General features: G+C 42.2%; 1 protein-coding gene across 1 annotated transcript; it reads left to right on the forward strand.

The window, feature by feature from the left end:
* Positions 1-3,478: 3,478 nt before the first annotated feature.
* LOC101851213 (5-hydroxytryptamine receptor 1-like) lies at positions 3,479-7,119 on the forward strand. Its single transcript, XM_005105244.3, has one exon. It carries the CDS (start codon positions 3,799-3,801, stop codon positions 5,170-5,172), a length of 1,374 nt encoding a protein of 457 aa, XP_005105301.1. The 5' UTR covers positions 3,479-3,798; the 3' UTR covers positions 5,173-7,119.
* Positions 7,120-11,632: the final 4,513 nt, after the last annotated feature.

An 11,632-nucleotide genomic window follows, 5' to 3' on the forward strand; every position in this document is an offset into this window, starting at 1 on the left:
AGAGAGAGAGAGAGAGAGAGAGAGAGAGAGAGAGAGAGAGAGAGAGAGAGACTCTTTTCGAAGAGAGATGCAATCGTCGCCCATGAGCCTGGCTTGTTTTTGTTCAGTTCGTCTCGTCGTTCCTGTGGAGGGTTTCTGTGGCTCCGCCGGTCCATCTTGTTTTTTGTTTTTTTATAATCCTTTTGCCCTGAAACCATCAAATTGGATGTTGTAAGCCTTGGAGTTGGAGGGGAGCTGTTGTGACCCCATTTTCATTTCTTGTACAAACCAACTGATTTGTTGTTTTTTGGAGTATTTCATGTTCGATTCGACACCCACTTGATGTCCGATGTCTTCGTGTCTCTTTCTGCCTCTTTTCTTGATGTTTAACGTTTTTCAACTTTTTCTAAAACGTTTCATTTCGTATGCTGTTATTTTACTTTGCTGTGCTTTGTAGAGGTTTGACTGTGGTGGCAGAGAGTTGGTAGGAAGATTAATCTGATTCTGATGAGTTATTTCTTTGTCTCAACTGAGATGTTTGGAGACAAAGAAAGAACTCAGATGTGGGGAAACAAAGAGACACCTCTTTAGTTTAAGTCAAAGTCTGAAATTTCAAGCCTAACAAACATAACAAATATGTGAGGTAGCGTGGTGGAATCAGGCTCTCGTCAAAATAATCAAAGTGACGAAATTTGCATTTTTCCGCAAGTTTGTGAATTTTTATCAAATTTTAGTTTTTTGGCCCAACACCTTTTATGCCCATTAAAGAACTAATTTCTGTGTGGATTTTTCTGAAAAATGTTGATTAAAGGCACAAAAAAAGTAAATTTTCAGTTACCACAGACTCTTAAGCTAAGGAAAAAAACTCATCTTTGGCGGCCATTTTCTAACTAATTTTACCTCTGAAAACAGGTGACTCCCACCTCCTTCTTTTGCAAATATCTCGACTTGTATTCAAGATTAATGGATATTTTTTTCATCCGAATAAAGACAAGTGAACAAGCTTTAGGATGATTTCAATAACCCTACATGCCCAAAAATTGACGAGAGCCTGATTCCACCACGCTGCCTCACATATGGCGTTAACAACACTCTGAGGAAAGGGATCAAATGTGAGGCAAGCTGACAAAATGAGTTACTTCTCAGAATCCATAAATGGAGCTATTTGTCAAAAAAGACGCTGACTAGTGTCAAATTTGTAGATTTTTATGGACGTCATATTCTTTAAGTATAACATGCTCTTTAATATTTCGTACTTATAAATTATACAACTTTCACCCATAAGTATAAGTGTGTTGTATCTATTTCCCATAGGGTTCAAATCCGAGAAGTAACTCATTTTGTCAGCACGCTTCACAAATCATAATGTCCCTAGTCTTCATTTTTTGCCCCTCTTTGCTCTGAAAGACTTTTCCAGTTTGTTTTGCTTGTTTGAATTTGGGAGGCATGCATTAACATGAAAACGTGAGGGACAAAAAAGTTAAAATGAAACAGCAAAGAAAATAATGATAATCAAATAACAGTCCAACAGAAATAAAATTGTGAGTCTACATGCTCTCTTGAAAGTGAAACCCTCTCGATTTCCACTGTGTGACTGCTCTTGTTTTCCCAATGGAGGGGCTCCTAGAAAGGTCTGTTGAGAGTCGGAGGTCATGCCTTGTTGAAATGTCTTCAGTGTGTGACTCACCATATTCCCCCATCGTTGTTTTAAAAAAAAGGGGGGGGGGGGAGGGTTGTTTATAATTACGAAAACGTTTTGGTAGGTCTAGTTACCAGTGACCAATTGAATACCTTTTGTTTTTGTAAGTGTTTTACGGCGCTCGCAACTGCATAAGGTCATATGAGCGCGCGGGACACACTAAACTTTTTCAGTTGGTAGGAAATTTTGAATTTTGCCCGGGTGGCGGCCGAAGCCTACTCTTATCGATTTTAGACCTCCAAGGGATCTTTAACGTGCACAACTTGCACACGGGACCTCCAGATTTTTCGCCCTTGTCCGAGAAGGCTAGGTGTAGATCTTTCCTACCAGAAGATCAGGGGTGTGGCTGAAAGACAGCAGTAAGAAGAAGCCAATGAGTAGCAGTAGAAAGGCTGCAGAAAGAATCAGGAGCCCAGAGGAGGGGGCAAAGGAGGTGAAGGGGTGGGGGGCAGAAAGAAGAGACGAAAGCAGACGACAGAACATTGCTAGAGAGTAGGAAAGGAGGTGAAAGGAGACCAATTTAGAGAAGAAAATATTTTGGTCGCTACCCGGATTCGAACCCGGGACCTTTGAATGAGAGGCCAACACCTTAACCTCTAGGCCACGAGAGCCCCCCATTGAATACCTATAAGAAGGAATTTCAGTTCCGCTTTAGAATTAAAACTCTTGGCCTAGACTTATTAGCTACCAAGACTGTTTTATCTACTAAATCGGATAAATTACGGGCACCATTATACGCCTAATAAAAAAGGTGTAAAGCAATGAGTGCTCTCAATAAAAACGCATTTTCTTCAACAACACAACCGAGAAGGTTACTCTTGGTCAATGAAAATTAGGTACTTCATTCTTACACAGCCCCCCCCCCCCTCCGAACCAGGGCAGTGTTACTGACTGAAGTTGTCTTTAGGTAATTTCAAAAGGGGGGATACAATGTATAAACAATAACATGTTCTTACGCTCAGTAGAATTGTAAATGGGCTGATTTATGTCATGCTCATACGGTGCCGGAACATCATTGGGGGAACTGCTGCTTTTTTCCCCCTCATCCTTAATATCGTCATTTCCCCTCTACTTCTTTTGCATGTTTGTCACTCTCTTCTGAACTGCTACTTCCGGGGTGCCTTGATAGTCGAAGCAGACTTTGTGCTGTTGAGGCTAGAGAGGTGAGCAGAGTAGATCTAAGCCTGATTCCCCGTTCGAACTTCTCTGTTGACATCCACCCCTTGGCGCTCACATTACCTTATTCAGTTGCGACCGCCGTAAAACTTTACTAAAACTATATTATTCTTACACCGTGTTTGTTAAAAGCCTATATTGTTTCCTTTTTTTTCTCGTGCTTCGCTTTAATTGATTTTAGAGAATGGTATGCAATAGACCAAAATGATGACGAAGTGCACGACATAGGCCAAAATGGTGGACAAAGGACTTCCGCTCAGAAGAATTCAAACAAATGGATGCTAACATTATTGTTGTGAGCTCTTCATTTTCTAATACGAAACGTTTTGAATATACTCTTGTTCCGGTGTTTGTTTTGTGAGTATTAGTTATAGTAACCCCACATTCCTTTTATAATTTTCTACTCTTGCCTGTCTTAGAATTTCTTTGGCATGGCAGTGGTTGGTCGTGAAAAGCTTTAGAGTTTCGCAGAGAGAGAGAGAGGTTTGGTGCACATCTCTTCCTCATCTTGAGTCGGTTATCTCCGATGCTTTCTACGGGGTAGCTGTTAGTTTATAGACTAGGGTGAATCACAGTAAAGCCACATTTCACCAAAAAATCGGTAAGGCTAATGGAGACGTTGAAAAGAGATAGAATTGGATAACTGTTACCATGTTTTTAACCCGTACTGCGCTCAAAATCCTCAGAAATGAAGTTTACTAAGTTACAATATTTCGTCTATTACCAGCCCAAAATGGATTACGACTGAATCACAGTTTGTTCCCCGTTTGTGCCCATGATTTTATGACATAAAAGCTTTACCTTTTCAAGTACAAGATAGGAAAGAACACAGATGCGGCGGTCTTGATCTGAGATTTTCATAATTCTATTTTCTCTTTCCACCCAGGAGAAGAGAGCTGTGCAAATGACGGTGACTGATCTTTGCTAATTTTCAAGTCTTCACTATGGAATCTTTGACCACATTAACACACGAGGTGCCTCATCCAGAAAATGTTGTGTGGGCTCCTCCTGCATACGATGAACAGCACCACTTGTTTTTTTCGCACGGGCCCGTCTTGATTGGTATCGTCGGGTCGTTGATCATTACTGTGGCAATGGTAGGAAATGTTCTTGTGTGCTTGGCAATTTTCACAGAGCCTATTCTCTCCCACAGCAGAAGCAACTTTTTTATCGTGTCCCTGGCAGTTGCCGACTTACTGCTCGCTCTCCTGGTCATGACGTTTGCCTTAGTCAACGACCTGTACGGTTACTGGTTGTTTGGAGAAACCGTCTGCTTCATCTGGATGTCTGCAGACGTGATGTGCGAAACTGCGTCCATCTTCAGTATCTGTGCCATTAGCTACGATCGCTTGAAGCAAGTACAGAAGCCACTTCATTATGAGGAGTTCATGACTACTACTCGGGCTCTTTTGATAATTGCTTGTTTGTGGATTTGTTCATTTGTCGGGTCTTTTGTACCAATATTTCTGGAATGGCATGAGCGATCAGTGGAAGAAATCAAAGCCAATTTCAAAGGTAGCGGTTCGGACAAAGACCGAGTCAAGAAAAAAGCTGCTGAAGCACAGACGTTTTCGCCCACTTCAAATCAAAGTTCGGGAGCCGTGCAAAAACTGAACACAAAACCCGAGTGTCTTTTCGATGTACACTTCACCTGCTCGGTTATCTATTCCTTTATTTGTTTTTATATCCCGTGCACAATAATGCTCACGAACTACTTCCGCCTGTTTTTAATTGCCCGTAAACATCGGCACCGGATAAACAGCATCAAACCCCAAGTGAATGGCGGTGTACAACAGCCCAGAAGTCAAAGGACTAGCTTCAACCGGAAATGTGGAGTGCGTGGCAGTAAAGCAGCCCGGACTCTCACGATCATCACAGGAACTTTCCTGGCGTGCTGGCTGCCCTTCTTCATCATCAACCCAATTGCTGCAATAGATGAGCACCTCATCCCATTGGAATATTTCATGGTGACCATATGGCTTGGCTATTTCAATTCTTGCGTCAATCCCATCATTTATGGGACTTCCAACTCTAAATTCCGAGCTGCTTTCAAACGCCTTCTCGGTTGTCGTTCTGTTAGGGGAAATGTTCGCGGCTTCTCCCCCCGCAGATCTATTTATAGGGCGTTCTCGTGGATACAGCCCAGCCGCTTAGACTTCACGCCAAGTCGACGCTGTAGTAGGACGGTTAGCTGTAGTTTCCACTCAGATACACGAGAGGTGGACAAGAACAGCGATGGAGGCAATAGTGTCAAAGCTGAACCCTCAAAGTCCGAGGTCATCATAACTGAACAGGAATCCTCATATAACTCCTCCTAAAATGAGTCTATGAAACAGTAGAATATGGAAAATGGATAGAAAAGTGACAACACTGGATTTAGTTTCGTCCAACAGCAGTGATTGAACAATAGATGTTGCTCGATACTGTGCAAAAAACACCAACCTTATGAATAGAATCACAATATAAGGTTTGTGACACATAATAACAACATTTTTAAAGATATACTCGCCGGCAAAAGTAATGCGAAGTCGCATGACACAAGAAGAGGAGAGTAAATTGAAGCAATATTTGTATTAAGAGAAACAGGTTTGAGGTGTCTCAGTTTGCACAAAACATTGCTTGAGAGTTGGGGGTTTGCTTAGGGGCAGATTTTGTTATTCGGCATCAATGACCTTGACCTTGGGGCTTTAGTTCCAGTCAGTATCCAGTATGGCCCCCATTAGCGTTGATGACACCAGTGCCTCGGGGGGTACATAGAGTGGACCAAGCGATTGATTTGGCAGTCGGGGACCTGCACCCGCTCCTGAAAAATAGCAGCACCCAGTAGTACAGCTGTCCGGGGTCTGGGCTGGAGTTGATTGAGACGCCTCTGAAGGATCCCAAAGGTGTTCTATTGGGTTCACATCTGGTGATCGGGGTTGGTTAGGCATGGTGGGCATGTTGTTTTGTACCAGGAACTGCTGGGTAGCACGTGCTGTATGAGGCCGGGCATATCCTGCTGAAAGAGATGGTTTTGATGTCGCTGGAAAAATGGAGCAACATGGGGCTGCAGGACTTGATTGATGTAGCCCTGCGCCGTCATTCCGTTGTCACATCCAGGTCCTAAATGTTGGAATATTATGGAACCCAGTCTTTGACTGATACCGATTGCGCCCCATATCATCACGCTTTGACCTCACCCACGGGTCTCTCTCCCAGATGTTCTCGTCAGAGTAGCGTTGTCCGGAGAGGGCCAAATTCGGACCCGTCTATTGTCAGAATCGATGCAGAAGCGACTCTCGTCACTGAAGATCACACAATGCCACTGTCGATGAGGCCAGTTAACGGGGTTCTGAGCCCACTGGAGACAAGCTCGTCGATGATGGACGTTCAGGGATGCTCTCTGCTCCGGACCACGACAATGCAGCCCCTGGCCACAAGTCGGCGGCGTATGGTGCGGTCACTCACGACTCTATCGTGCGTTCCTATGGTGTTCTGGGCTGTCTCGGAGGCAGACAACCGTGGATCTCGGCGATGCTGACGCACGACGAAGCGGTCTTAGGCAGCTGTTGTCAGCTGAGGTCTTCTGCTTCTTTGGAGATCTCTCGTGGAGTTGGTTGCCTGGAATCTGTTTTACGGGCGGTAGATAGTGCTGCTGCTGGCATGCACTCGTAGGACTGTAGTCACTTGCTGAGGGCTCGTGCCGGCTTGCAGACATCCAATAGCTCTTTCTCGATTTTCCCGTACCAAAAACTCTCTGGTCGTACTTTGTAACACTCAATCCCAGACCAATTTAACATGTGAGCAAGAATTCACGACTCAATTCACGTTTTAATTGCATACCACTGAGAGGGTTACTTTGTTGTATTGTTTGATGCATAATGAGCGGCCAATGAGCATGTTGTGTTTTTTAAATGGAGCCAATCCAATAACAAGAACACATTGCGAATAGAGACAAATGAAAACAACTCACGAAAATACTCAGTTTTGTTTTCTACACATGGTGTTACTTTTTCGCGTTATTTATGCGGGTCAGTATATAATAATATTATTAAATGTCCCCTACACGAATGTTTGATTTAAAAAAGCAACAAAAAACAAACAAACAACCAAACAACAAAGCAAACAAGAAAAAAAAAATAGGGTAAAAAGAAGAATACAACAAAAGACAATGCTCACAGTGAGCAGACCTTGAAATAAAACCTTAATACATTTCTGTTTGCAGGGTAACAACACCGTTTTAAGATAAACAAGTCGAATAGTGACTCCTCTCTTCCCCCCCCCCCCAAAAAAAAAAAAATCTGTTAAAAATAGCAGGAAACCAAATGAATAAAAATGGAAATAAAAGTCTGTACCCGACTTAATTTTTTCATAACGATTTCTCAGTTACAACTGTTGCACGTATACGTTGCTCCTCTGCGTTCGTTACAACATTCTAATACATCGGCATCGTCCCTGATCTTTTCTCTCCTTTTTGTTCAGAACGATCTTTCCCTCTTGTATACTAGTTTGTACTTTTATATTCAGACATGTGCATCACTATTAATTATTACTATGACGATCCGTTTGTGAAGAAGGAAAGTGGGTGGTTGGCGGGTGCTCTGGTGTGGTTTGCTCCTTCTTTCCTATCAAACATCTATCGTCTTTATCTCCCCTCCTTCTTTTTTGTGTTTGTTACTCTCTTGTAACGCCTCTAATCTTCGGCACTTATATGACCTTATTGTGTTGCAAGTGCCGTAAAACTCTTACGAAAACTAAAAAAGAAGAAGGAAACTTGAAAACAGACATCATCATCCGGTGCCTTGCCGACTGGCGTAGGCGATCATGGACCTCCACTTCACCCTGTCCTGCGCTACAGCAATGGTGTCTGTTGTTCTTGCTGCTCCCAACCATGTCGTCGTCTTGTCCTGTATTTTTTCCCTCTGTCTGCCTCTGCCTCTGCCTCTGCCTCTGCCTCTCTTTCCAATCTTTGTTTATTGAAGTGTTATGATCCATAATGTTCTAGGGAAAGAATACAGCAGTGGTTTTCCCTTGCCTTCTGCTAGATTTGTGTACGGTTTACTCCACTAGCCTTTGTCCAAAAGGACTAACCCACAAGGCAGTGGCGGCAGGTGGCAGGTTTCGGCGCCTACCTCTCGCCTGACAGTCTCTTTACTGAGCACATGAGGTATTTTATAGAGACAGGATTGCCACCACCCTGTTCCACCTCGCACTCCAAGACAACAGACACACAGACATAATATCATAAGGTATCAAAAGAAGTAAAGCCCAATTTGCAACTACCTTCCCCCCCTCCTTTTATTCCCCTTGAATGTCTTGCAAGTTTCGTTGAGTGAGACTGAGATGCACTTTGGGGAAGACAATAAAATTGTGAGGCAGCGTGGTGGAATCAGGCTCTCGTCAAAATAATCAAAGTGAAGAAACTTGCATTTTTTCGCAGGTTTGTGAATTTTTATCAAAGTTTTGATTTTTGGCTCAACACCTTTCATGCCCATTAAAGAACTCATTTCTGTGTCGATTTTTTTGCAAAACGTTGATTTAAGGCACAACATAATGTAAATTTTCAGTTACCACGAACTCTTAAGCTAAGGAAATAGCTAATCTTTGGTGGCCATTTTCTCACTAATTTTACTTCTGAAAACAGGTGACCCCCACCTCCTTCATTCGAAAATATCTCAGCGTGTATTCAAGATAAATGGATATTGTTTTCATCCAAATAAAGATAAGTGAACAAGCTTTAAGATGATACCAATAACTCCACATGCCCAAAAATTGACGAGAGCCTGATTCCACCACGCTGCCTCACAACTATTGAAAAAGCGAAAACATGTTCAAGAGTAAAAGTACAATAATGTAGTGCAGAGCCCTGATGAAAGCTCCAGTGTCACTGTAGTATGTTAACACCTTCACCGAACAGATTACTTCCGGAAACGAAGGTTTCTTTCTTTTGACCAGCATCAATAAAACGTATTTCCAAATACAAATTTCAATACAGTTCTAGGTCATTTTAATTATAGAGGAACCACATTTTCTATGGTAAGCCCTGCTCCGGGCTCTTATTCGCCCTCTCTACAAGAAGCCTTTATAGCAGAAGGGTCCTGCCACTTTCTCAGAACGTTCAGTTTATCGCGGAAAAAAAGCTCTCCAGGGTGGGTATTGTCGTCAGCAATTTTTTGCCCCCAGTGCAAAGAGCAAAGAGAAGTATCGAGTACGCATTAAAATAAAACGAATTTCAAATACACAGATTGTTCAGTTGCTCAGGATAAAATGGAAAACGGGAGCAACAAGTATTGCCAGAACGTGGCTGTTAGACTTCATACACTTCAAAAGCCAATGTCTACTCAGCTCAAATCGATGACAATATCATGTTACCGATTTACGTATTTGCAGAAATAAAAAGTGTTGTAATGATGATGTATAGGCCAAAAGCTTTTGAAATCAGGAAAATCATTTTGAAATACGCTCTCTTTGGGTTTTTTAAAATATTTTCACTTTTTCCTAGATTGAATCCTGGCTCCAAAAAAATAGAAATTAGAGAAGTGTTTAGTTTTAGTAGAGGTTTTACGGCGCTCGCAACTGCATAAGGTCATATGAGCGCCAGAAGATTAGAGGTGTTACAAGAGAGTAACAAACATAAAAAAGAAGGAGGGGAGATAAGGACGATATATTTTTTTATAGGAAAGAAGAAGCAAACCACACCAGAGCACCCGCCAACCACCCACTAGAGAAGTGGCCAAACGGAAAAGTAATAGGCCTGGAGAAGAAATATGCCATTCTTTTATGCCAAGGAGATTATACTAGTTGTTATAGCGTATGTGAAGCAACACAGCAGATGGGTAATGCTTGGATAACTGACTACATGTATACATGTATTATTTAGCCCTAACGAAAAAGCTTCAGTATGTCACAGTATGTGAGCCAGAGGCCAAACCTGTACAGGTAGCACTAGCTCCTATTTGGTTGGGTTTTTAAAAAAAGGAAAACGTTCTGGTACTTGTGCTGTAGATAATATGTACGTCAATGAGCGCATGTAAGACAAACTATTAGTTCAGAGCCGAATAAATAGGCCTATTTTGCTATCCAGACTAGACATCTTGGCTGCTTCTAAAAGATCAAGATCAAATAGTTCACCATGGTATGCTTCTGCCTTGGGGGCTCCTCTGGTCTAGAGGTCCGGTGTTCACCTCTCTTTCAACAGGACCGGGGTTCGAAACCTGACAACGACGGAAAAGTTTCTTCTTTAAAAAGAGATCATTTCACCTTTCCTGCTCTACCGTCTGTTTTTTTCTCTCCACTTTCTGTCCCCCCCCCCCCCCCGTTTGGCCCCCTCCTCTGGGCTCCTGACTCTTTCTGCTGCCTTTCTACTGCTACTCCTTGGCTCCCTCCTACTGCTATTTTTCAGTCACACCCCTTATGAGGAGGTGGAGGTGGTAAGTTCTTAAAAGTACCTGTATCTTGAAATAACAATTGATAACAAGCTTGACTGGCATCTCCACGCTGCCCTTGTGCATAAAAGGTAAATCAAAGAATGATTCTTTTTTTTATGGAAATTAAGAAGTCTTCGTGTCGATAATAAGATTAAGACCCTTTTATACCATCCAACGATTGAAAGCGTGCTATTATTTTGTATTTGCTGCTGGGCAGGGAATTGTGGGGTGAAAGATAAAGAAAACTTCGATAGAACCATTACGAAAGATCCCTGGATATGATTTTACTAGAATTGATGAAATGTAGAACACCACATGTATAAAAAAAGATAAAAGTATTATAAACGACCTATCACACCCTTTTTCCACGCAAATTGTAAGAGCACGCAGCGGCAGATATGTTCCTCTGAAACAAAGAACGTTTTTTACCATCTAGCATAGGGCTATTGTCAGAATAAGCATCAATGTGAAGAATATTGCTCTTTCGAGTATGAATCTCTATAACTCCTAAGGTCTTGTATTTAAATTCCTGCATGTGGTTGAATGATGCATCTGGTGTGATATGTGCATTTTGTCAGCTTTACTTCTCTTTTCATATTGAATTTTAATGAGAGTAATATATAATTTAATTATTTAAAAGAATACCTGCTTGTGTTTTTACGGTCCTCTACAGCCAAAAATAATTTCCGTCTGGGACAATAAAGTATTACACGTATCTTATCTTATCTTGGGATAGGTAAATTCTAACATCTTGCCTCTCAGGCTCTTGTTGGAGATCCTGAGAGCCAGTTGTGCAAGTTAAAGTTTCCTTGGTGGTCCTAAATTCGATAGGAGTAGGCTTCGGCTGCCACCGGGGCAAAATTCAAAATTAATTCCGACCAAACTGCACTAAATGCTTTGAGTGTTCCCCGCGCTCATGTGACCTCATTATGCAGTTTGGAGCGTCGTAAAACACTTAGATTTGTTTTAGTAGATGTTTTACGGCGCTCGCAACTGCATGAGGTTTATACAGTTGCGAGCGCCGTAAAACAAGGTCATATGAGCGCCAAGGGGTGGATGTCAACAGAGGAGTCGTTACAGAGAATCAGACTTACTCTGCTCACCTCTCCAGCTTCAACAGCACAAAGTCCGCTTCGACTATCACTATATCAAGGCACCCTGGAAACAGCGGGCTACAATAGTGTGACAAACATACAAAAGAAGTAGAGGAAAATGACAATAGTAAGTATTAGGAAAGAAAAAGCAGCAGCTCCCTGGTGCAGGTCAGGCACAGTTATGAGCGTGACATTGTTGGATCAGCCCATTTACAATTCCAATTCTACTGATAACGCCCCCTCCCCTTTTGGGAATGGCCCTAACGACACTATAGTCA

The sequence above is a fragment of the Aplysia californica genome, unplaced genomic scaffold, assembly GCF_000002075.1.
Source record: "Aplysia californica isolate F4 #8 unplaced genomic scaffold, AplCal3.0 scaffold00460, whole genome shotgun sequence".
NCBI lineage: Eukaryota > Metazoa > Mollusca > Gastropoda > Aplysiida > Aplysiidae > Aplysia > Aplysia californica.

What these genes read in the sequence shown, in the direction of transcription:
- LOC101851213 (XM_005105244.3), top strand. Translation starts at nt 3,799, where the DNA reads ATGGAATCTTTGACCACATTAACACACGAGGTGCCTCATCCAGAAAAT.